The sequence below is a fragment of the Sycon ciliatum genome, chromosome 1, assembly GCF_964019385.1.
Source record: "Sycon ciliatum chromosome 1, ocSycCili1.1, whole genome shotgun sequence".
NCBI classification, from domain to species: Eukaryota; Metazoa; Porifera; class Calcarea; order Leucosolenida; family Sycettidae; genus Sycon; species Sycon ciliatum.
The window spans coordinates 40683598-40710367 of NC_088643.1; the positions used below are offsets into that span (position 1 = coordinate 40683598).

At 46.5% G+C, this 26770-nt stretch overlaps 3 protein-coding genes across 3 annotated transcripts in view; 2 read left to right on the plus strand and 1 right to left on the minus strand.

The window, feature by feature from the left end:
- Positions 1-113: 113 nt before the first annotated feature.
- LOC135825819 (protein-L-histidine N-pros-methyltransferase-like) lies at positions 114-5668 on the plus strand. Its single transcript, XM_065338448.1, has 5 exons — positions 114-463; positions 1158-1348; positions 3632-3853; positions 4621-4796; positions 5010-5668. The coding sequence occupies exons 1-5, from the start codon at positions 374-376 to the stop codon at positions 5300-5302; spliced, it is 972 nt and encodes a 323-aa protein (XP_065194520.1). The 5' UTR covers positions 114-373; the 3' UTR covers positions 5303-5668.
- Positions 5669-6055: 387 nt separating this feature from the next.
- Positions 6056-16551, minus strand: LOC135825827 (protein LSM14 homolog A-B-like). The gene is made up of 5 exons (XM_065338460.1): positions 16299-16551; positions 16049-16215; positions 13540-14032; positions 9092-9479; positions 6056-7485 (listed from the first exon to the last, which is right to left on the minus strand). Exons 1-5 carry the CDS (start codon positions 16423-16425, stop codon positions 7332-7334), a joined length of 1329 nt encoding a protein of 442 aa, XP_065194532.1. The 5' UTR covers positions 16426-16551; the 3' UTR covers positions 6056-7331.
- Positions 16552-16819: 268 nt separating this feature from the next.
- The window catches only part of LOC135825837 (uncharacterized), a 27974-nt gene continuing 18023 nt past the window's right edge, over positions 16820-26770 (plus strand). The window contains exons 1-4 of the mRNA XM_065338470.1: positions 16820-17102; positions 18175-18310; positions 25123-25229; positions 25922-26081. Of these exons, the coding sequence (XP_065194542.1) occupies positions 16921-17102; positions 18175-18310; positions 25123-25229; positions 25922-26081 (585 nt within the window). The 5' untranslated portion in view covers positions 16820-16920. The remainder of the gene's footprint in view (positions 17103-18174; positions 18311-25122; positions 25230-25921; positions 26082-26770) is intronic.

The window sequence follows — 26770 nt, forward strand, 5'->3', positions numbered from 1 at the left end:
CTGTCATGTCATGTCAGCTGATCAATTTTTTTATTTGATGGATGCACATGCACATGTCAATCCACTTTTTATTTTGGGAAAATCCCTTCACACGTGGCGCGGAGATCGATTATTTTTATTTTCTTCTCCAAGAAGACAGTTCTCTATTTTCGTATGCAAGGACACTGAACATAGCCAGGGCTAAGGAGTACAGCAAGAGTAGAGGTTAGATCACAGATCTACTTCCTGGTCGATCGTGTAAACAAACCTGAATTTTGTAACACTTGTTGCTGTTGTGCATGATGTGCTTTGCAAGCTCGTGACAACACTGTAAGTTCAAAGATCTATGTAGTTCTTTGGCGAGCCCTGCCATTATCAAAATAGTGTTCTAAGTATGCTTAGAACACCTTTGGCCCGCAATCTGTATCGTCAGGCATCGGGCCCCGGATGCCTAGCGTCCTGTGCAGCACCACCCCCAAGAGAGGTAGGAGAGAGGTTCTTCAAAGGCATACAACTTGTGACATACGTAACATGCATCATAACATAAGTTTAACACTACTAGTATGATCGGGCGCCGTAGAACACTTCGCCGAAGAACACTTAGGCTGGAAAATGGCACAAATTGGAGAACAATCCAGGCTAGATTTGCAGATCTAAGAACACAGTCATGTACTGCTGTATACGTGGTGTGATCGCATCGCATGATGCTCTCCATGATCGCGGAAAAAGAACAAAACGACTAAAATCTGAACATTTTAGAACAATGCCAGGCTGCGCCTTGAGCCCCTGCGTTCTTCAGCGCCCGATCTTACTGTAGATCTTCATCTCCAGCCCTCACTTCCGGCCCTGCTGAACACACACTGCATCACAGGCAGGGTACAGGCCTGGCTGGTGGAATTTGCCTGCATGAGCAAGGCAGCACCGCATTCGAGTGAACAGCACAGAGTCCGTAGTGCTAGTTGCGTGTAGCACGCGCGGCTATTATATTCACGAGGGTGAACACTTCGCTTGACAGTACTGCAGGACTACATGTAGTACAGTGCAGGCAAGCAAAACCTGACAGCATGAATGAAGCAGTGTGTGTGTGTGTGTGTGTGTGTGTGTGTGTGTGTGTGTGTGTGTGTGTGTGTGTGTGTGTGTGTGTGTGTGCGTGTGTGTGTGTACTTCTAATTGTACAGCTGTACCAATGTACTCTAGAAAACCTGAACACTACCTTGGCACAAGCCTGGTATCCCCTGGCCTGTGATGAAGGATGCCAGGAGTTCGTGCGCCTCAGCTGCTCGGAGGCCTCAGCTATTTTCCTCCAGTTGTTGTACAGCATTTTGTTGACCTTACTGTCTCCATTCATGTCCAGAACTTCTATAAACGGGTAAGGCTCTCTGCTACATTAGCTGACAGGTCAGACGATTGTTTGCAGTGTTTGCTTTTTGCACAAAACGGCAATACCCTCCCCTCCGTTCCATATTATTTGATTGCATAGGAATCTAATACCAGGGTACGTTTGCTCGATCCTTAAGCTCTCCTAGTTTCTGCTGCAGAAACTGGACTTGACTGACTCACACCGCCACTCACAACACGTGGGAAGCCCATTGAATCTTCGATTTGCAACTAGAAAGTAGTAGTAGACACTATACTCAAGGCACCTGTTTCGGAAAATTCACTTCTCATAAGTATTTCGGCTGCAGAGTTATTTGAATCAACCACAAGTACAGCTGCATTGGTGTCTTCAACTTCATTCTCATAAGTATTTGTAATGCATGTAGTTACCATGACGGAGTGAAATTTTTACCATGAAGGAGTGAAACTTACCATGTTTTGCTACTCCCTTATCGTCACCGAAAGACCATAACTGCCCCATGAACTGAACAAACAAAGAATACACGCTCCACTGGAAAATCCTTTCGTAGCATTTTGGTACATTTTGTTCTTACTTGGCAGTGCTGTTCATGCTCTAATGACACTTGAACCATATGCACATGATGTGGCTTTATTAACCAACCCTTTTAACATCACACCTGATTTATACATGTTCTTCACTTTGCATGGGGAAACGCTTCGCAATGCGTATAGCGGCGGTTGCGCACTGGGGCAAATGAGTTCAATTCGAGTCAACTTTTTCTCCACAGAGAGTGTTGAGTTTCTTATGTGCGCGGAACGAAGTATAAACTGGGTTTACAGTGGACATTTGCTGTAGACTAGTACTACAATTATAGATGAGGAAATAGTTGGGGAAACTAGCCATGTGAATAGAGCAGAGGCAAAAGGCACCTACGTTGTTCAAGTACTGTAAATATACAAAATTTCGGCGCTGCGAAATTTCGGCACTTCACGATTTTTGACATTTCGGCGGCGATTTATTTTCGGCGTGGGGTAGAGGGCATGGTATAGTGCGACAGATGCTGTAAAAATTTCATCGGCGTTTTAATTTAGGCGTTTTGGATCGGTGCCGAATATAGCCGAAATTAAATAGCTGCCGAAAATTTGTATATTTACAGTACTCCTTCTGTCAGATAACGACAAACTACTGTACATGTTCTTACTTTTGGATGCCTCCAATAGCTGCTATGGCAGCCCTGTGATGGCAAATGTCAAAGTCGCAGCTGCGCAGTGAAATGAATAGAATCGCACATGAAGCAAATGGCCAGTGCCATCCGTAGAATTATATCAATGCAATGTAAACATGTGTAATATTACGTGTATGCGTGTGTGTGTGTGTGTGTGTGTGTGTGTGTGTGTGTGTATGTGTGTGTGTGGGGGGGGGGCGGGGGCGGGGAGGGGTGGGGGCGGGGGAGGGGTGTGTGTGGGTGGGGGTGTATGTGTGTGTGTATGTGTGTGTGTGTATGCGTGTGTGTGTATGTATGTATGTGGGCATGTGTGTGTGTATGTGTGTGTGTGTGTGTGTGTGTGTATATGCATGTGTGTGTATGTGTGTATGTGTGTGTATGTGACAGTGTGTGTATGCGTGTGTGTGTGTGTGTGTGTGTGTGTGTGTGTGTATGTATGTGTGTGTGTGTATGTGTGTATGTATGTGTGTGTGTGTATGTGTGTGTGTGTGTGTCTTTCTCAGACTCTTCCTGACTTTTCTTTCATTCTCCTGGGTGGTTACCAACAGCCAGTGTATGCCGGAGTATGTGGTGTGGTGTGTGTGTAGACAAAAAAAAAGAAAAAGAAAAAGAAAAAAATGGAAAAATGGAAAATAGGGATTCACTGGCCAGAAAAAGTCACTTCAAACAGCTGTGTGGTGGATACTACCAGGCTAAAAATAGTGGCGGTCAATTCATCAGCCTTGCAAGCTGTTGAATGGTGTAATCCCAGCACAAGTAAGTTGCTATGTCTAACATAGCTGTTCGCTATCATCGCTCCCGCGATGGGCATGTCTGAGGTCTGAGGTGTGTGTGTGTGTGTGTGTGTGTGTGTGTGTGTGTGTGTGTGTGTGTGTGTGTGTGTATGTATGTGTGTATGTATGTGTGTATGTGTGTGTGTGTGCAGGCTAAAAATAGTGGCGGTCAATTCATCAGCCTTGCAAGCTGTTGAACGGTGTAATCCCAGCACAAGTTGCTGTGTCTAACATGGCTGTTCGCTATCATCGCTTCCGCGATGGGCATGTCTGAGGTCTGAGGTGTGTGTGTGTGTGTGTACTTGCTTACTGTAGATTACTGGGGCGTGGGTCCATGTACATACTCTCCACCAATCAGGCGTCACGACTCTTTCACCAAGCGGGCATGCCCAGTACGCAGCAGAAGTTTGGCAGTCTGCTGGATGTAGGAGCTGGGGATGGTGAGGTCACAAAGCACCTTGCTCCCCTCTTTCATCATGTATATGCTACCGAACAATCGCCAACAATGCGATGGAGGCTGAAGCGAGCCAATTTCACGTAAGTTTAGGCAACAACCTGCCTGGAGGTTGAAACATGAACATGTGTAGAAGACATTGTCCTGAACATTTCTCCCAGCCGCAGTCTATGTTATCAATCAATACAGTGTACTTCAATCATGCTAGCTAGCTGGGGTATGAAGCATGAGGTAGTGAGGGCCATGACCCAGAGATTATAGCTCTTAGCCCCATAGTACTGGTGGCGATTCTAGGGTGGTAGCGGGCACTGTAGTGAAATGCTGCAGGAATGGCCCACCGCCTGGACTGCTCCGGGATCTTATTTTAGGAGTTGGGCGGTGTTATCAAGTCTTGCCTGCTGGCTGTGCAACTCGTACATTGCAGAACTCCCATGTAGAACTCTCATCCATTGGCCTTTGGAAAATCTAATAAATACATGCGGGGAATAGAAGAGGGGGGGGGGGGGGGGGGGGTGAGTAAAACTTCACTGCTACATCAAAGTATAGAATACTGATATGTCGAAGATCCGGAGGCTACGTATAGTGCACAATGTCCAGTGGACAAAGCCAGTAATATAACTCTCAAACGGCTATGGCCTTGTCATCTCTGCCCCCTTCTCTGTCCCCTTCTTTGTTATGCCGTCTGATGAGTGTTTTTTGTTCAGACACGAAACCCTGAGTAACACGACAAATAAGGACTTGGTTACACCATTGCTGTTTGAGAACTGTACGTGTAGATCAAAGTATAAAATACTGTGACACATTGCGTACTACACCCATGTACATGTATCAATGCTTTTATTGCCTGCAGTGTACTGGAAGAGGATGAATGGGGAGATCGCATGTTTGATGTTGTGTCCTGCCTCAACTTATTGGACCGCTGCTCGGAACCGCAAACTCTTCTGCGGCGCGTTCGTCAAAGCATCCTGCCTGGTGGCTTCCTCTTGGTCGGGATGGTGTTTCCTCTCTCGCAGTGTGTCGAGAAAGGTATGTTGAGCTTAGTTCGCAGTAGTGTTACGTGTAGTTACAATATTGACATGCTCCGTTGAAGTCGTAGGCCTGGGCAAGCAAGCCATTTTCTGACACATGTAGCAATCAGCAGGGATATTTCCTCCCTATATCGCTTTCCTTGATTGTCACGAACTGCTTACAAGTACAAGTATGTGTGTATGTCCGTTCTGGTTGCTTTCTTTGCTCAAGGGCCAAAGATGGCCGACGCTACTGAGCGTTTGCCAGCATGTACTAGTACTCACTGGGAAGAGAATGTGGAGAAGATTGTTGCAGAGTTCTTCGAACCCGCTGGCTTTCAACTACGCACCCTCAGTCGGGCACCGTATCTGAGCAAAGGGGACCTTAGTGTGTCCTACTACAAGTTGGATGAAGCGCTTTTCCTCTTCCAAACTACAAGTGAGGAGAATGATGCATCACGAACTGACCAATCATCAGGCATGCATGCTGATGTGACATCACCACAATCTAGTTTTCAAGTTTGATGCCATCAGAATGTTCTTTCGGAGCTATACATAGACTGGTGCTATGTCATGGCAAGTTTCATATATCCTAGCAGGCAATCATTCATCCAACATGACAGGGAAAATAGTATAATGAATTTACTTTAATACATGGGAAATCTTTACAAAATAGCGCAACTAGCTAAGTTTGATATCTGACTGTTATAAAGCCACTTCCATCCATCAAAAACATGATTGTATAGTTCCAAATTGACTGCAAATCTGTTGGTGTTATATGTTGGACTTTTTTTTTATACACTACCGTGTAGTCTAGTATTTTTTTTCAAACAATTAGATTTTCTACTTCGTGAAGTAGAGTTTCTGCAACCATGGTTGCAAGTGCCTGCAGTTCTCGCTTTGAATAGTGCTCTATGGGGGGGGGGGGGGGGGGGGGTGCAAGCGCATACCCAACCAGGGGAGCTCTGATCACTAAGCACCACATCTGCTCAGCCTTGTAGGAAAGGTACTCGTCTTCTATGTTGCGGAAGACGTGGATAGCAAACCTCCATGGGAGCGTACGAGTAGAAACGTATGATTGCAAGTCGTGCTCTATGAAATCCGATCGCGTCACTCAAGTGGCACTCAGCACCAGCACGGTACACTATCCCAGGGTTTGCAGGTTTGCAGTAGCGCTCCACAGCGTCCGGCGTGGCATTCACTTGCTCGATCGGATTTCATCGAGCAGTCCGAGTACTGTAGTTCATTCATTTCACACACACTTCATGGCGAGGCAGCTCCCTGGTAAATCAATAAGATTGCGAAACAGAGGTGACAAAACTAGAAATGTGAAATAATCTGTGTACACCAGTATGCACTAAGACTAAGTAAGAATGTGCAGATGTGAACAAACACCGTGCAGTGTGGTGCTACGTGAACTTTGTCTTGCTTGTATCATCCTGCACCTGCACGAGCAAGTCACTATTGCAAGTGCCGTACTGGTTTGTAACCTTGCACAAACCGTACAGGGATATCACTACAGTACAATGCAGCAAGCATATTCTTCAGTGCAAAGACGATCACATTTGATTCTACTGCGCTGAGAAGACAGACGCTACCGCATAGATGTTGAACGGAAAAACAAAACAAACGAAAAACATGGATAAACAGGAACAACATGTGTTGAGAAAACAAACGTCTTGAAAGTCCTAATGTACACAATACTCAAAGTACAATTTGTAAACGTAGTGGCACAAGCCCCAGCAGGATATCAGCAGAAAAAAAACTAAAAAATACTAGAAGAAAGCAATCAAGACACAAGTGGCCATAGCATGGCAGGCAGAACATGCGCTCGCAATTTCTAAAGGATCCAGACGACAACAATGCAGGCAAAGAGAAAGAACAGCTAATGACAAAAACACAGCCAAGAAAAGGCTGGAAGTAACAACATTTGAAGAAGAAAAAAGAACGAAAAGAGAATGATGTTAGACCAGCAGCGCTGGACTCACTCCATTGGGAGGAAATGGTGGCATGTAATGGTGGCACATGCCACCTTGTGTTAGTGCATACATATGTACAGTGACGTTAGAATGAGCGTTTTTTTCTGGAAATGAGGTACAGTATGACCGTTAAGGCGATGACGATGTGGGCAGCATTCGCTGTGTTAGTATGTATGAGACAGATAAGCCATGTTTGTAGGTAGCCAGCAAGTATGAAGCAACAAGCATGCATGAATAAAAAGAAAGAGGCAAGGGAAGCACACAAACGCAATCACACTCATCACATTCTCACATGTCCCATACAGAGCTATAATGTTATTCGGAAGCACACTGTCTATACAACTAAAAATGAATACTGCTACCTGAATGAAAAAAGTGACAGGCTCACCACTCACTCAATCACATCAGTGGACTCAATTAACCAAAGGAAGAACTCTACGTGCCCAGTCTTATTCAAAAATGTGCGCGTAATAAATTCACCTCAAAGACAGGAATTCAGAAGCTCAGTGTGGTGACAGCAGAAAGTCCAAGGTGCCATAAGTCAGCATCTGGTAGCTTGTCAACAATCCGTGCATCTACACATCTTGCGCCCTCTGGTAATTTCCTCGACCGCGTCCCCTGCCTCCTCGGCCTCTACCCCGTCCACGACCTCGGCCCCGTCGGACACTGCCAACACCGAACGTCTCAATGTTCATAGAGCGCTCCTTTTGCCACTCCTCACGAGATGGCCTGAGTACAGAAGCAAGAGAGAGAGAGAGAGAGAGAGAGAGAGAGAGAGAGAGAGAGAGAGAGAGAGAGAGAGAGAGAGAGAGAGAGAGAGAGAGAGAGAGAATGAGAGACCAACATGGATAGCCATTAACCCTTTGGAGCCCCAAATTATCCTGATAATTGTATGCAACTGCAATTGCGACATATTCTTTACCTTATTTTGGGCATAACTTTGGTGTTCGTTTTTGGATTTCCATAATCTTAGGCTTCCTGGAAAGCTCCCCACGAGCAGAGTAACTACAGCTCAAATTCAACATCACAGCAGTCACATATCCAACGCTACGGCACCTTGAACAGTCCACAGAGCTGGACATACGGGCAAATTTCCTCGACGCCAGCCATTTCACTCTCATTCATCGCGGAACGCTCAATTTTTTTTGCATTGAGTTTTGTTTTATGCTGGCCACGTGCAGGAAGCGTGCCTGGGTGAATCAGCATGTCATCCAAGGGGAAACCCCTCACTCAAGGCCAGTCACTGAGAAAAAGTTCGACTTTTGCCGTGACTGAAATGTCGAGCGCGATATCTCTGCAACGCGACATCGTAACTCTTCGGCAATTGTTGCATTAGAAAGCTGAGCTCTTCGGCTTCTTCCCAGATATTTCGATCGTGGAAATCCGTCAAGTGTAGAGTGAGTTACGAACGTTTTAGTCCATCAACGGTATACCGTCGATATTTGACTGTGCAGGCTCCAAAGCGTTAACATGACAAGACGTGAATGAATTATTAAAAACAAACAAAAAACAGACCAGACTGGTACGCAGTTGACTAGTATCACCAAGAGTACATAACCCCCCAGAGTGTGCAACGCCGATCCAGCTCTGTGTAGGGTCTTGGTCGAGCGGAATCGGATCTTCTGATGTCATGCGTACACTTCACACCAGCGCAAGGCCGGTCTCGAGGCAGGGCACCATTGTTTTTGATCCAAGAGTACCCGCGACTCCCCGGGTTCCCCTCATATGTGTACGGTATTATGACGCAAAGATCCGATTCCGCTCGACCAAGACCCTATACAGAGCTGGATCAGGCGTTGCACACTCTGGGGGGTTATGTACTCTTGGTATCACACTAACAGAGAATTTGTCCATGTGCACTATACACTGCTACTGCATATCGTGCAGCCAGTGCCAGCACATTTTCTACGCGATTTGCACTACATCAGGTATGATAATGACAGTTTGTCACAAGACAAAAGATTCACCGGAAGCAACAGTGCGTCTGACTACAACCAGAATTCAGTTGGTAGGGCCTGGGTCTATGCAACTTCATGAGCCATTGGGACAATATCCCTGGTTCAGACCTCAAGGGAGCACATCAACAGCATACTATCTAGATGTGTGCACGTGCGTGCGCCAGTTTTGGGTACTACCAATGAAGGTTCTGCATGAGCTTTTTTTTGCTGCAAACTTCTGAACACTGTCTTTCTCTCAGGTCACCAGCTGCTCAAATGTCACCACCCATGTCCAAAGTTGGGAGGTGATCGCTGCTGCTGAAGTTGGTGAAATTCCAGTACGCCCCCCCCCCCCCAAAACAAGAGAATTGCACATGTAAAATGTGACAAATACATACCTACTGCCACCGCCCATATCTCCAGTGCTGATACTGTCAAAGAAGGAGTCCTTGTCGTAATACACAACTGAATCTGATGCAGCATTAGCGGCAGCCTGCTTCTCCTTTTCATTCAGCGTTGCATCATCCAGTTTTTGCGTGATTTCATCCTCCAGATCATCCTTACTGAAGCGTGCGTTGGAGGTTGCGAAATCAAAGTCGTCCTCATATTTCTCCTGTGGCTTGCTCTGGTAACCACCACGATATCCGCCGCCACCGCGTCCACCACGACCACCTCGATACGTACCACCACCACCACCTCGTCCACGCTGCTCATAACCCTGGTTGTTGTCTCCATCATTTCGACGATAGCCAGAATAGTTACCTCCTCGGTTCCGCGGAGCACCACCTATGAGATCATTCACAGAACAGAGTGTAAGGAAAGTGGACTATTAGAATGACAAACATGTGAATGGAGTGCCATATCAACGGAAGTACAAGCTTCATATTATAATTGTATAGATCCATGTATGCACAACACTTGACAGCATAGCAGAGTTCTAGTCAGGAAAAACTGTGTGTGTGTGTGTGGGGGGGGGGGGGGGGGGGGGGGAGAGAGGGAGACGGGCAGTGGAAGCAAACAGTTCACCCATTTTCCCATATTCCCCTATTGCCTTGTCACAAAAATTGTTAAAAAAAATGCAACGTACAGGTGCACAGAGCACCCGGAACCATCGATGTGTGGCCGCATTTTCGCGGTATGAACCGAAAAACGTCAAAAATGACCCACTCCCCTTTGCTAGAACCGTGGCATAGGAATGCCTCAGCTTAACACAGAGGGGTCAAGCCTCTCCATGTGCACGCAACTTTAATCGACTCGGCTAGGGCCTGGTCAGACTGCGGGAAATTTCCGGTGCAAGAAAATTGTTCAGGATTAGAATCACGATCACACTACACATGTGGGGAGAATAAAAATTCATTTCAAGCATCAAGTGGTAATCTCCACGAACAACGTCAAATTCCTTCACCTCGGTAATCGCCAACACCTTCAGCGCAATCCTTGCAACTATCTTTATGAGTTTTGTTGTTGACCGCTGCCAATTAGCTCCTCGATATCGAGATGAAAAAATCAGTGAATACCAGCGTCAAACTCCTGTTTGGAGCGGAAAAGTGTGGTCCTTTCTTGCTTTTTTTGAAGTGTCAACCCTCGATTTCCCCACTCTGGCGTCAAGTTTCTATGGAGATTCGGATTATAATCACAGGATTATTTCGTTTTGCCGCAGTCTGACCAGGCCCTTAGGACAATACTAGGAAGCCATCGGTGTGAAGGCGAGCAGCTGACATGTCCACTTAGCGGCGACTCTACCATGTTTGCATGTACTATGCAGCCGAATGGCCGCTGGCGATGAGTGTGTTTGATTGTCAAGTTGTTCACATGTACCAAGTGCATGGGTCCAGGTTAACTTATCAACGAGTTGGGATTCTATTGAACACAACTACAGCCGTGGCCAAAGAAATCCAACCTGCGAATTAAAAAGTAGCGCCGCGTTTCCAATTCAATTACATAATGCATGTTCCCAAAACTGATCCGAGGGCCGCAGGGCCCGCATGAGCCTTGGCGCTGCTTTCGGCACGTGGGTTGGATTTCTTTGAACAAAACGAGTAGAGTTTCGATACGATATGTTATCTTTACTTATAAAGAAGAGGCACCTGTGACGTGTGTGTGTGTGTCACGCTCCTTATAAAGAAGAGGCACCTGTGACGTGTGTGTGTATGCCACGCTGCCCTGAGCACGCGAACCGTGCGAACAGTGTAGCACAGTGTAGCTAGCGGCCGCAGAAGCACTGAGCACGCGAAGCGTGCGAATCGTGTAGCTAGCGGAAGCAGCCACAGAAGCACTGAGCACGCGAAGCGTTCGAATCGTGTAGCCACCACCACGTGCTGAGCACGCGAAGCGTGCGAACAGTGTAGGTACGTGGTAGCGCTTATAGCAGACACGATCAGTACGAGTAGCAGTAGCAGCCGCGCGCAGAAGCACTGAGCACCCGAAGGGTGCGAATCATGTAGCCACCTAGCCTAGGCCATAGGTAGCACTAGCAGCTGCACAAGCGCTGCGGACCACGTGAACCGTTCTCTGCAAATAGAAACATCTGCAACAAAAGGATACAAAAGATCTGCACTGACTGCACTCTGCATCTGATCTGCAGTGAAGAGCGCATCGCACTTTTGTTCGTAAGTTTATGAATTTTTTGAGCCGCTTCATCTGCCACCAGGTGATGGACAACCCTGACCAGCCTCCCGAAGGCGTAACAGACGTCCCTCCTTCTCCTTCCAACCATGAAGAACCTCCCTCACCAGGACTTCAGCGGTCTGGCCACCACCACGTGCTGAGCACGTGTGCTGTTCATGTACTTGCTTCACCCGCATGCCACATTCGGCCAGGCAACGCTGGCCTGGGGTGCTGCTAGTATACTATAAAGAAGAGGCACCTGTGACGTGTGTTTGTCTGTGTGTTACGCAGAAGCGCTGCGGAGCAGCGCTGCCCTGAGCACGCGAAGCGTGCGAACAGTGTAGCTAGCGGCCGCAGAAGCACTGAGCACGCGAAGCGTGCGAATCGTGTAGCTAGCGAAGCAGCCACAGAAGCACTGAGCACGCGAAGCGTGTAGCCACCACCACGTGCTGAGCACGTGTGCTGTTCATGTACTTGCTTCACCCGCATGCCACGTTCGGCCAGGCAACGCTGGCCGGATGCTGCTAGTAGCCTATATAGGTGCCATGAGTGATATTCTAATGCGGATAGTAAATGGACGGCTCCTCCCCTCATGATTCAGGTTGCGTTTGGTTGGGCATTTTCAGAATGTAAATGACAACCATTCCGGAATGGGTAAGAATCACCTGACCAAACAAACACGCCAGAATCAACTACTTGATCCGACTTATTAAAATGTGCGCTTCACTTCAAAACTCAAGCATATGTACAAAGGAGCACCTGTACTAAAAAATCAACCAAGAGACGGTAGATAGATAACTACTGTGTCGTTTCTTGGCCTGACCTTCTAGTTTTCATCGCTGCTGGTGTCTCAGGGCGCATCTGCAAGTGCGTCAACCTGCAAAACGTCGACATTTTTTTATCTTCTCCAAGCTACACTGCGCTTCTTTGATTTTTTCACTCCATAGGCACGATTTCCACGATCGACTTCGCCTCCTCCTCGTGCAGTGCGACTACCAGAATGGTGGCTATAGGTGTTTTAGCCTGAAGCTCCAACGACATTTTCAAATGAGGCGAACAAGTAAACCACCACGCATAAAAAATCACTTCTGACCACCTTGTACCGCGCGCGCACGCGTACTTAGTCTGATCTGTGTCGACATGTCATGCAGTCAGACCATGCGTGCTCTTCCCTGCCTGTTTCACGAATCCACTGGCCCCGGAGACTGGCGATCTTGTGACGCATCGCGATCGCGGCTCCGCGCGCGGATCCGAGGACTCAGCACCGTATCCGCCGGATAATTCACCCTTTCTGCGCTTCAGTTTTCCAGCCAGGTTGTCGCCTGAAAGTCGACCTCAAGGCCGGTTATTTATTTCGATCAACTTCTCGACGATCTCTTCTGTGATCTTGATTCGTCGGCCGCCACATAGTGAACGACTGCCGGAGAGATCAGCAAACTGGACGGAGCGATGCTGGTGCTTTCTGCACGAGCTACTGGATGACGCGTTTGCTGAAATTCTGCCAAGGAAACAGCGATTGCAGCGATTTCAATCCGCCAGGAGGCACTCGAGAACGATCCCCCAGGAGGTTCTGGTACTCCGTGACAATCCCCCATCGCAGCGGGGTGTTGATTTCAGCACCAGGCCTTCTCTGTGTTGCGCGAGAAGCAACAGGAGTCCTCTGACGACAAAAATTTGGACGCAAAATGCTCGAGTCGACTAGGATCCCGAGCCGCTGCCTCCTTTGGAGTTGGAGCCATTTCTTCTTCAACATCACAAATTGACAACTGAATGATAGTGTTAGATAGCTGGAAAGTTTATTCCGTCCTGAGATTATTTGAATTTGTTTGGTTGATGTTCAAAGCGAAACGCACATTTTAATAAGTCGGACCAAGTAGGAATCACTCGACATAACAATTCCATGTCATTGTGGAACGGCGGCTCTCTTCTCTTTTACCCGACTATAGTTTCCTTGAGAGATTCAAGGTACTTCCGAGTGCATGATTTGAGGCACTTGAACCTGTTGCTATATTGTTTGGCTCGTGGCAACCATTATCATTTTTGATTCTGGAATGATCATTCTCAGCGATTCCCATTCTGGATTGGGACCAACCAAACGTAACCTCAACAGGGATATAATCAACAACCCCTCCCCCATACATACATGTATCTCTAAACACCTCACGTACATGTATGTGCTGTCATGTATGGACCTGTACATAACATTGTGTACACAGCACAGTATAGGAATGTTGCTTACGGTCACTGCGTGCTTGTTGCTGTTGCTGCTGCTGCTGGTGATGATGATGGTGACCAGCAGGAGCCGATTGCTTGGCGCCAGCAGCAGAAATCGTCGCCGTCTGCACCTTAGGGCCACCTTGTGCAGCAGAAGGCGCGGGCTGAGCCGCCTGGCCATGTGCCTGCGGCTGTCGCTGTTCATGATCAGCGGGCTGCGTATAATGTGCTGCCTCAGCACCCATATTGGATGGCGGCATGGAAGTGGTCGGCGGAGGTGCTGCCATACCCGGCGGAGCAGCAGCTGCTCTGGTAGCTGGTCTGCGCTGACCTATTACTCCGGGGCCAGACGCAGAACCACTACCGACAGCAGCAGGTGCAGCGGGGCGGGGCTGATTCGAACCAGCAGGCGGCACTGGACCAAAGTTACCAAATGTTACGCCAACACTAGGCGGAGGGGCACTTTGTCCGAATGGAGAGTAACCAGCTCCCTGACTCACGGGTTTCGGCGGCGCTTGCTGGACACACAACGATGGAAGAAGAGCAGTTTATCAATGAACAATGGTATGCAACCAGCTGGAAGCAGCAAGAAAGCATTATCACCTCTGTAGGAGACAACGCATTTACAAATGGAAGTTTGCAAGAATGGCCTCAGTTGAAGAAATAACCATCATAGCTGAATAACTGGGTCTGAACCAGTTTCAGGTAAGTCATTTCTCATCACCGGCCATGTGTAGAGATATAGCAAATACACATACAATGTACTACAGGTAGTCTGTATGTCCCCTTGTAATGAAAGAAAAGGGTACTTGTGAAGAAGATATAATTCTGCTTCGACTTTGAGTCTACGACTAAATAACTACGCGATGAAAGATTCCGAATTATTTTAACACAAACATTCCAGGCCGTAGTAGCAAATATTTTCCTTGGGCACCTACATGTATAATAGTACAGCCGGTGGTAACGCAAACGTGCAAACTTTACCTATACACTGTACATGGCACGTCTTGCCACTCACCATGACTCACAAGTGGGCATACAGCACCACACAACTTTGTTTGGGAGTATGAGGTCTATGGCACAGGCTCTGTTGTGACAAAAATACTACTTGTCGATGTATATCACGGGAATACTATTGAACATGAGAACGAGTAAACAAACATCCGTTCGGCCTGAGAAGATTGCCCTATTCAGTAGCATGCCGACAGATCCCCGCACTCCAACATATTCTAAAGGATGGTGTGAAGGTTTCTGAAGGAGGGCGCAGCGTAACTGTGTGTTGCCTTTAATCCTTTGCGACGCCACAGGAAAAGGTCAAACATCTACATGTACATATTCTAGCATTTTTTTTGCGACGCAGCACGTCCCTCTCAACTCCTGACTGATCGCTTATGCAAGAAACCCGGAGTAGCAACAACATGTGCCAGTAACCTGGACTGTTGTTCTCACTGGACCTGCCATGCTCCACACTTAATGTCAAGGTTGTTTGTGAAAGCTGTCAAAAAACGCCAAACTCCATAACTCTTATGCACATTGACGTCACGTACGAAATCCCGTAGACCCAGTTGGGTGTTGAATGTACAGGACCCTATTGTGTTATCTGTATTTTCGAATACGAAACGTTCTTTCAGGCATTTCATGCAACAACTTTTTTTCGGACAAAGATCTAGCTAGTAATTAGCGCTATCCAAGCTGAAGAAGCGACTTTCTGCCACGAAGTATTGGGCTAAACTGGTCTAATGCGCATGTATAGCACATGATGAACACCCAACCGTGCATGTACACACCCAAGGGAATTCGTACATCTGTATGAGATGATGTAATGTGCATAAGGACTATTTCCACTCCAGCCACACCTGGCGTGGGGCCGGTGTGGTCGGATTGCACTCCAAGTATACCTACTAGTACTCCGAATTCGGCCAAACAATAGCGAGGTTCCGCACTACGTAAAGTTGAGCAACTTTACGTTCGTGGGCGGAAAAACCCCGTGAAGTCGCGAGTTTGCACTCCACTTACGGAAAGTTGTCTACGGAGAGTACGTAGATAGGGCTCTGATAACGTAGGTGCTCCGTACGTGGATTGGGGTACACATTTATGACCCTCTCCCCAGGTCGATCCGGTCGTACACTGCCGCGTTCGGAGTTGCCAAGGGCAGCTCGGTGATTTGAAAACTCCGTATGGCGGAACACAGACCCGCATGCAGTTTACGTAAGACTTTCCGTAGATCGACTACGTTTTTTACTAACGTAATTACGTTATGCGGAACCTCTCTATTCACGCTTACTCTGAGCGCACTTGATCGGGATTCGCCAATCGATCATGCCCTAAGGTATTTCATAGACATTTCGCCTCCGAAGCATCTGATGATAATTACCTGCATAGTGCATGTTAGGTACCATCAAATCCAAGACACCCCACGTAAATTACATTGTACCATTTCAGATAGATACTGTACTGTACGAGAAAAAGTGTTTTGATGACGAAAATAAAGTTTAACACAAATCCCCGCCCCCGTCTCTTACTCCATAACTTACCGAAACTATAGCGGGGTCCGGTGGCAAAGAGCTGGCTGGTTTAGTAGGGGCCTGAACAATTTGCAAGTCCTTGATATCAGCGCCTCGAAATATAATGTAGTCATATTCCTCATCCTTGGGCGGGATGTGGTGCGCTACTGGACGGTTTTCAGTGCCATATAATTTAACTGTGAACAGAATTTAAAGTAATTTCGATAAACTCAACTCCAGCACCCTTTCATCAGTATAACATCCAACAAAGAACACATACCTTGCGATAATGCAACAGTTGACTCCTTTGGATCAACTGAATACAAAAAACCTTCGTAGCGAATATCGGCTTTAGAAATTAGGCTTATCCTACTTCCGATATAGTCAGTTCCTGCACCTTGACTCATTTTGGAAGGTAGGAAAGTAATTAACTACTACAAGCTGCTCACTATTCTCATCGGAAAGGAAGAAGACAGCACACAAGAACAAAGTCAAGTCTACAACCACAACTACGCTTTCCAAAAAAGATACGAAAAAGAAATCTTGCCTCGTTGAACGCCAACTGCTGTTGAGACGCCATATTTTCGAGCCGAGGCGGCCGCGCCCGACGCGACGACTCGTGTACTGACCGCGTAACTAGTACGGTACGTATACGTCCATATCCCGTGAATGCGGTACCGCTTGTACCACGCGTACCCGCGTACCCGGTAGGGAATTACCCCGGTAACTGGCAGTACCCGGGTACCCGGGCACTCCGAGCCAAAGTCGGGATATGTCGATCGCGTGCGCGAAAGGTTTTTTCTTCTTCTTTTTCTTATGAAACACCCAAATGCGAAGGCCAAACACCCTTCTGACTCTGTCTGAGGCTAAGACAAGAAGTTCTTGTTTGGAGCTGAAGCAAGATGATGGCTAGTATCGTTCACTTACTCGTGCTAGTCTGTGTGGTGCCTAGCTTGGCTGCGGGGAAGCACTCCATACCGACATTTAGTCATAGAGTGGGACCGTCTGATGAACTTGAAGATGTCAACCATCCCTCTTTCAAAACTCATCTGCAGTACCCCTTTGCCGGCAAGAGTGCTGACGAGTAAGCCCGCTGCTGTAGTACTTCAGGTTCAACACTTGAGCTGTACTTTAAGTCTTTCAGTGTTTGTAAATTAATTATGAAAAGTTGTGTGAAAAGTCGGAATTTTTACGTACTAAGTTTGCATTATGCCCCACGTGCACCGATATGATCCTGATAAACAACTTCCATCAATTGTTGTATAAGAACATATTATACGATAGATACGATAAGTTCTGTCCGCAGATTGAGTGAACATGCAAGTATGCGATAGATGGATACGTGCGTGTGCACGCGCAGACGCATGCACACACACACAACCCACCCACTACACTCCTGCACGCGCATGCACACACACACATGCACACAAACATGCACATGCGTGCATGCACGTGTGCACACACATGCGCACACACACACTTACACATACATGCACACAGACACGCACATGCGCACACACACACACACGTGCACACATATATCGTAAAACCTGCCCTAACGAGCGCTCTTGGTGTAGCAGAAACTGTCTCGATATGATAGGATTCCGCTTGATCCAGCATACAGGTATACACATTCCAGGGATGAAGTTGATTGTTCCAACTAGGAACACATTCCAGGGAGTCGTATATACCCGGGAGAGGAAAATGCATCCATAATCACAGCCTACACACAGGCGATCTGTGCCTCTCAATTCTTGCGAAAGTCCCTGGGTGGAAATCAGAATGAATCGATTTGTCAGTTTTTGGAGATGCGTTGACCACAAAAAACAATAGTTCAAAAGATATGACTCTGATGAACTGTTCATGCACAGCAAGGAAGACCCAATAGGAGATACGGAAAGAATACAGTAGTGCCAGCGAAGAACTAAAAAGAATTGAAAAAGAGACCGGCCCAGTTGTGCCCTAGTGTCTCCAGATCAGTTTTCTGGAGAAAAGTAGGTGGGTGAGGTTGGGTGAATTGAACTAACACGTCCCTCTCAACCCTGTCGTTGCTAAAACTCTTGAACTCTGATTCCTGAATGCATTGTGTGTGTGTGTGTGTGTGTGTGTGTGTGTGTGTGCGTGCGTGCGTTGTAAATATCTTCCTGTGGTTGCAGTCCTGCGACAGGCCAAATGACTGTCAGCAAGGCCCTAGTATCGTCGGGCGATACTGTTTCTGTGTCTTGGGCTGGCATAGCTGATGCCCGCATCTCTGATTGGATTGGAATCTACAGCCCTGCCAACTCTTCAGAGGTACATGTAGTGACTTCTGAATTTGAATATTGCCGGCCCATTCTCTGTACCTTGCATAATGTCGCTAGTGCGACTACCCTGGTAAAACTCATGCCACTAATTTGCTTACTTCACACGAACTTGGGCTGACACAACACGAGTGACACGAGGTCGAATGTTAGTGTTCTTAAAGGGGAAGTTAAGGCAAAAATTAAAATTTCACCAGTTGTAGCCTTCGGGGTGCTGAGTCCAATGGTCTTGGTCCGAGAAAGCTGAGACGCTCCCTTCCTACTTGAATCCCAATCGAACTCGCGCACTTCCACCGAAACTGGGTGACTGCGCCCTACTAGATGGGGATTTGTATGCAAAATCTCACTAAAAGCGCCATTTCGTTCTTATAAAAGCACGGATGACCGCGATTGGCCCATATGTTGTAGTCTTTTGGACGCTGAGTCGACTGGTTTTGGTCGGAAAAGGCTGCGATGCAGCGTTCCTCCTTTATTCCCAATCGAACATGGTTGAACAAGCGGTCACGTGCTACTGCGTACACCAGTCACCTGGCCACCGTGCCTGCAGGGTACAACTTACTAGCCTGTTTGACCTTTTTTGGGTGCAGTCCAGTCACTCGAGTTGAACTCAAGTTGAACCTTGGTGTGAAAGTTGTCGCCTGCTGGCGTGGTGACCAGGTGATTTGGGCACCCAGGAGCACGTGACCGCTTGTTCAACCATGTTCGATTGGGAATAAAGGAGGAACGCTGCATCGCAGCCTTTTCCGACCAAAACCAGTCGACTCAGCGTCCAAAAGACTACAACATATGGGCCAATCGCGGTCATCCGTGCTTTTATAAGAACGAAATGGCGCTTTTAGTGAGATTTTGCATACAAATCCCCATCTAGTAGGGCGCAGTCACCCAGTTTCGGTGGAAGTGCGCGAGTTCGATTGGGATTCAAGTAGGAAGGGAGCGTCTCAGCTTTCTCGGACCAAGACCATTCGACTCAGCACCCCGAAAGACTACAACTGGTGACATTTTGATTTTTGCCTTAACTTCCCCTTTAAAGAGAAGGCTGATTTGGAGTGTGTGTGCCAAAATTATATGGCTAAAGATTGCGCATGCCTTATATGCGTGCGTACCATGCTGCACATGCCTACACCCATTCAGAATATGGACTACAGTCCATTCAGAAAAAGATGGACTTCTAGCTTTTGGCCATAAATGGGTCAAACGTTGAGTTTTTCAAGAATTTTTTCTGCAATCCCCTATGGGGCACTCTTCCAATTATGTTTCTGAAGTCTACTGTAAAAGCCATTATTCTAACGAGGCGCATATATAACGATTTCCCGAAATAGACTAGTTTACGTGTACCAAAGGTAACGATTTTCACTAGGGGTGAAAGTTGGCATTGAGATCCCGAGTTCGAGTACTCTGATTTTCTCCGATCGAATATTCGAGTATTCGAGTATTCTTCATCCTCTAAAAATTGCACACCAAGGGCCTTAAAGTCACATGATACAACCCTGATTGAACCGAGTGGCAGTCATTTTTCTCTGGTATATTGGTTGGTGGCTCTCTCTACTCGTGAACAAATGTTCACCACACAGTCTGCACATCAATATCTGCCGACTGCTGCTCTGAAACTGCAGATTTCTGTGGTAAATGCATGCACCATGTATGAACGAGTACTCTGATTTATTCCGAGTACGATTATTTCTGAAAAAACCGAGCGAGTACTCGAGTATTCGGTATAATTGTTTCACCCCTAATTTTCACTCATTCTCAACGCTCAATAGGACAGTATATGTATCGATTTCTATTTTAACGACAGATTTCTCCTAGAGTTAGCACTTCGTTATATATGGCTTTTACAGTATTTGTCCAAAAAGCAAGCCATAACAAGAATAGGATTTCACCAGGTTTTGCCCCAAAAGCACTGAATTGGGAAAAAACGTCAAAATCCAGGCCGTTTGACCCTGCCTGCAACAGTGCATTGTGAGGTTCGAACTAGGCCCAGACAGATTCTGCTCCGGTCCCCTCGATATTTTGCCGCAAAATGTTGCTGCGAAGTCTTCGATATTTTGCCGAGCCTGGCACAAGAAACTCGATATTTTGCTCCATTTTGCTCCGGAAAAACGTGTATTATATCCACTTCGCGTACAATCCCGTACAACGTGTCATAAAAATCGCAGGGTCGGTTTCTCAACACGGGTTTCAACGCACGTGTTCCTGAGTTCTTCCAAAATCAAGTCGATCCACAGTTAATCCCAGAGATATTTCGGTGACATAATCTCGTCCTGGGCAGTGTATCCTGCTAGCTGAACGGGTAAGAAACAAGGAAATCCAAGTATCAGGCATCGATTTTACCCAACATTTCGATATTTTGCTCCGATTTTGCCGGCAATTTCCGCTCTTTCAATTCTTCGATATTTTGCAGAAAGAATTGCCGGCAGGATCTGTCTGGGCCTAGTTCGAACCCCAGTCCAGTACCCTTTTTGGACCCTTTTCAAATTTTGCAGCATGCACTGTGCACATGTGTACGATAAAGTCATGAAAAATCGCCAAATACGGGAGCTCGCCAGAGCCCGGGCCCATCTTTTTATGAATGGACTGTAGAAAAGGCAAGGTCAGAAAAATAGGCTCTAGCAGTAAAATTTATGTCAGATTTATGATTACTGAAAAATATGATCGCGTTCGCGACACATAGTATCAAGAGTACATAAACCAGAATGTACAACTGTGCATATCAGATCTGAAACAGCGCAGTTCGTGCACTACGTCACCCTGATGAGGTCAGCCAAGCCACGACTTGCGTACAGCTCAAATTTTCGTGTTTCACAGCCCGGAAATCAGCCAAGTTTGCATGATGTTAGACGTCCTGTTTTAGGATTTCCGTGTTTTTGTGTGACTACGTACATCCGCTGCCAAGTAAATTCACCAGGCTATCCGTATCAAAAACGGAAATCAGGACAAACTCAGTGACCTGCACCACCGTGTCTGGGTGCGCAACTTTTCCCCGTACCTGTGGCTTACCATGCCGTCAGAAATGACGTACTGCACGGATTACGCTCCCACAGGAACCACCCTGAGTTGCACACTCTGGTTTATGTACTCTTGATAGTATGTACTTCAAAGTACAGGAACGTAGCTAGGATCATGGTCACGGGGGTGCCACAAATTTCCCATAAAAGTGCAATGTTCTTTTTTGTCATGTTTTCAGGCAGGGGAATTTCAGCACTTGCATGCACATGCCACGCCATGCTACTATCCTTAAATATGCTTGCAATTGCTGTTGATCCGGGATAAGTACGGGCAAGGAAAAGAAAATAAGCGAAAGCAGCCATCACAGTTGACACGTGAAGATCAACCATGAATTAAAAGTTTCTAACTAGTGATGAGCCACATCCTGGATGCTGCTCCTTTCTCTTGAATTATCACATGTTCCATCGCACTCGAAGTCAGAATCATCGACGCTTTTTTTCTTTTTCAATATAGTACAGTCAACTTGGCTAATAACGACTGCGGATATAACGACAATTCGCGAATAACGACATAATTTTCATGCCCAGAGCAAAGTCCCATCCAACTGTGACACATATAATGAGACTTCGGGTATAACGACACTTCGCGAATAAGGACACTTTTCTGATGCCCCGCCGAGTGTCGTTATAAGCGAAGTTGACTGTACATGCATCTGCACAATCCACACCAAGAGATTTTTAAGAGATTTTAGGATCGAACGTTTTTGTTCCCTTCTCTTCATGGGCTCTTACAGGGAAAAAGCAAAAATGACTAAGACAGCAGTTATATGGGGAAAGGATTAAGAGAGATAAACATCACACTACTAGCACATCGAACGTATCAAGAGGAAATATTATTCTTGGCACTCACACATGAACTAACACCAAACATCTGGAGGGACAAAACATTTTCGTTCTGAACACACAAATCAGGGGACAACTTACGAATGTACGATTCCTCTAAAACAGCCAAGTGCAACTTCGATCTACCACGAGCCAGAACAGAAAATACATCTAAAATCTCTTAGTGTTCTTTTGGACTGGTGTGGATCGCATAGATGCATGTACTACATTGAAGAATTGGAGACTCTTGTTTTCTTCTCTTTGTCTTGGTGGATAGTGCACTAACGGCACCCGGGTGTGCAGTGCTCTCATGAATCTCTATACATGTACTATGACTGTAGTATGTATATTATTAGTCTCTGTATGCACATCCTTCTCCTCTGCCCTTATGATGGCCTCATGGGTGAACCATTTGGAAGGAATTTCTTTGTGGCGGTATAGCCAAGGACTGAAGAAGACGTTGCGGTGAACATTTTGTCCGAATTGCCCAAGTATCAAGGTACGATGGTGAATAGCTGGTCTACACTATCACGGCAGTTCACACATTCAGTGGAGTCATTGAGTTGTGCTGGAAACATGCTGTGTCGGAGTATAGTCTATAGAGCTAACTCAAGTTCTTCATTCTCACTGTGACACCATTGTCAATTAATTGGTCTTCTCTCTGGGTATGCTTCCGACCTTGGAGTTTTATCCTCTTCTTCTTCTTATCAGCTGAGGCTTTGGGGTAAGAATGATCAACAGATGCTGAACTGGTTACATCGTTAGAGGACTCGGTGGATTTTGTGGTGTGGCACCTGTAATGTTACCGACACAACAACACTTGGTCACTGACAAAGGTGATGCAAAGGAATCAAGAGATAGTACAACTGTTCTCATTGGTAACTAGCAATTGCATGAAATAGATCACATTCAGATTCTTCCTGCCCATTTAATTCCATTACCTGTGCTTCCCAAATTGACATTCTAGCATGCGAAAGCCACAGCAGACGAACGGAACTCCATCGAAAGCAATCGGTGCACAGCTCGTGCCACGTTCCTGGCTCCATATGAAGGACTTTGCACGGGGAATGGCTTCCTTGGAGTTTTATCATCTTCTTCTTCTTATCAGCTGAGGCTTTGGGGTAAGAATGATCAACAGATGCTGAACTGGTTACATCGTTAGAGGACTCGGTGGATTTTGTGGTGTGGCACCTGTCATGTTACCGACACAACAACACTTGGTCACTGACAAAGGTGATGCAAAGGAATCAAGAGATAGTACAACTGTTCTCATTGGTAACTAGCAATTGCATGAAATAGATCACATTCAGATTCTTCCTGCCCATTTAATTACCTGTGCTTCCCGAATTGACATTCTAGCGTGCGAAAGCCACAGCAGACGAACGGAACTCCATCGAAAGCAATCGGTGCACAGCTCGTGCCACGTTCCTGGCTCCATATGAAGGACTTTGCACGGGGAATGGCTTCCTTGGAGTTTTATCATCTTCTTCTTCTTATCAGCTGAGGCTTTGGGGTAAGAATGATCAACAGATGCTGAACTGGTTACATCGTTAGAGGACTTGGTGGATTTTGTGGTGTGGCACCTGTAATGTTACCGACACAACAACACTTGGTCACTGACAAAGGTGATGCAAAAGAATCAAGAGAGTACAACTGTTCTCATTGGTAACTAGCAATTGCATGAAATAGATCACATTCAGATTCTTCCTGCCCATTTAATTACCTGTGCTTCCCAAATTGACATTCTAGCGTGCGAAAGCCACAGCAGACGAACGGAACTCCATCGAAAGCAATCGGTGCACAGCTCGTGCCACGCTCCTGGCTCCATATGAAGGACTTTGCACGGGGAATGGCTTCCTTGGAGTTTTATCATCTTCTTCTTCTTATCAGCTGAGGCTTTGGGGTAAGAATGATCAACAGATGCTGAACTGGTTACATCGTTAGAGGACTCGGTGGATTTTGTGGTGTGGCACCTGTAATGTTACCGACACAACAACACTTGGTCACTGACAAAGGTGATGCAAAAGAATCAAGAGAGTACAACTGTTCTCATTGGTAACTAGCAATTGCATGAAATAGATCACATTCAGATTCTTCCTGCCCATTTAATTACCTGTGCTTCCCAAATTGACATTCTAGCGTGCGAAAGCCACAGCAGACGAACGGAACTCCATCGAAAGCAATCGGTGCACAGCTCGTGCCACGTTCCTGGCTCCATATGAAGGACTTTGCACGGGGAATGGCTTCCTTCAAGATCTCTTCAACACTGCGAAAGCCACAGCAGACGAACGGAACTCCATCAAAAGCAATCGGTTCACAGCTCGTGCCACGTTCCTGGCTCCATATGAAGGACTTTGCACGGGGAATGGCTTCCTTAAGATCTCTTCAACACTGCAACATAACCACAATGAATTCAGCATTTTCGTGCTCTGTTTTGGTGGGTCTTACCTGTTTGAGAACGGTTTTCTGTGGTCCTTGTTACAAAGCTAGCACGTGGTAGGGCAACTTTCAGGAAATCCTCCAATTCCTCCGCTCCATCTAATATTCTAACCTCGTTTGCCATCATATCGGATCATGATCAGGACAAAAACAAAAACGAAAACGTGTCCATCTAAAAAAACAAAAACAAAAAACAAAAACGTCGTCTGTCACTATTCCTCCCTTCCCGCCGCAATGAGCTTTCAGGTCAATGTGTATTGTTGTACAATCATGTATGTACCACGTATGTACGTGTACGCGAATGCAAGCTGAAATGCATCCGTCATCTGTCCGACCCTGCAATGGCCACGGCCAAGTGTCCCGGAGCTTCCGATCGGTATCGCGGTCGCGCGACGCGGCCACGTACGAAGGCTTGGCTGTGACGTTTATTTTTTTATGATGAAAAATCCGCAAAAATAGATAAGCTTGTCCCTTTTTGCTGCTGCTGTCGTTGTCGTCGTTGTTGTTGTTGTTGTCGTCTGGGTTGTTTTCATACCAGATGGATTACTTGGATTATCAGTGGGCCAACGTCTCATCGAGCTGGAAGACAGGCAGTGGAGAGTTTCCTGTGAAGCTGTTTAACATGCGCGTGGACTACGGATTCAGGTACGAATATATCATTCGTGGTGTTCTGGCATGAAGTTGCATTCATGTGTGAATGGCCATGCAATATTGTTGAGATCAGTCAACAACTTTCTTCATGTGCATGAGGTGTTATTTAGGCAAGCACATGTGGTTGTCAGGATGTCAGCGCATGGTGGTGGCCTGGCATGAGCGAAATTTCTCCAAGCTATTAATGTTTCTCAACACAATTGAAAGTAGATGGTAACGCGGATGTGCCCACTTCACTTACATTACTTGTACATGTGGTTGTACATCTCTGCCAGGTGAAATCCGACCCAAGGTGTAAAGCTGGCGCCCTGGACCAGCTCCCATTTCATTACTGCAGTCATGTATATGTATATGCTCAACCTCCGGACCGCTAGCTGTTTCGACCTTGTTATGTCTCCCCAGCGGAGCTCAGAGTGACTTATGTATATGTGTATGTTCAACCGCATATGTACCACTTCCAGGGCGTCAAGGGCGGTGCAAGTCTGGGGTGCTAAATATGCACTTCGGGTTGGATTTTATCTAGCGCAACTGTACTAGTACTTGAGGTAAAGCTTGCACTTTGAACAGAATTCATCATAGTTAGCCACTCTGTCTGCCCATTGATTTCTAGGAGAAGTGAAAATGTTGAAATCTTGCAAGGAAAACTGTCATTACTGAGAGTCTGTGCTTTTGTTTTGTTTTGTTAGGTACTACCAGACAATCAATGGCAAGCACTATGTGAAGGCAACTGCCCATGTTGCTGTTGAGCAACATGAAGCCTGTGGCGGTCGCTTGTCCTTGGGTAATGACATTGACACCATGGCTCTAATGTGGACCACTGACAGCGAAGAAGACCTCATCGTGCAGGTAAGAAGAGAGAGAGGGAGAGAGAGAGAGAGCTACCCATGAGGGCGTTTATTCATCCATGTGTTGTTTGCTACCTCTGTCAATATGAACAAGTCCCACAACTAATCTAGGTTTAATAGTTTATGTTTGTGCTGTGCTTCCGAGAAGAAGACCTTTGTCAGTCCAGTGCTTTTAATTGTCATACTACGGAGGTTTAGCCAGACAAATTTCGCGTGTTCGCACTCCAATGAAAGTCGAAATTTGCGTGATGATGAGGATTAGCAAACAGAATTCACACTTGTATGACGTCAAGAGTACATAAACCAGAGTGTGCAACTCAGGATGGTTCCTGTGGGAGCGTAATTCGTGCACTACGTCATTTCTGACGGCATGGTAAACGACAGGTACGGTGAACAGTTGCGTAACCAGTCGCGGTGGTGCAGGTCACTGAGTTTGTCCTGATTTCGGTTTTTGAGACGGATAGCCTGGTGACTTTACTTGTCGGTGGATGTACGCAGCGTACACAGTCACACAAAACACCGAAATCCTGGAACTGGACGTCTAAAATCAAGCAAACTTGGCTGATTTCCGGGCTATGAAACATGAAAATTTGAGCTGTACGCAAGTCGCGGCTTGGCTGACCTCATCAGGGTGACGTAGTGCACGAACTGCGCTGTTCCAGATCTGATATGCACAGTTGCACACTCTGG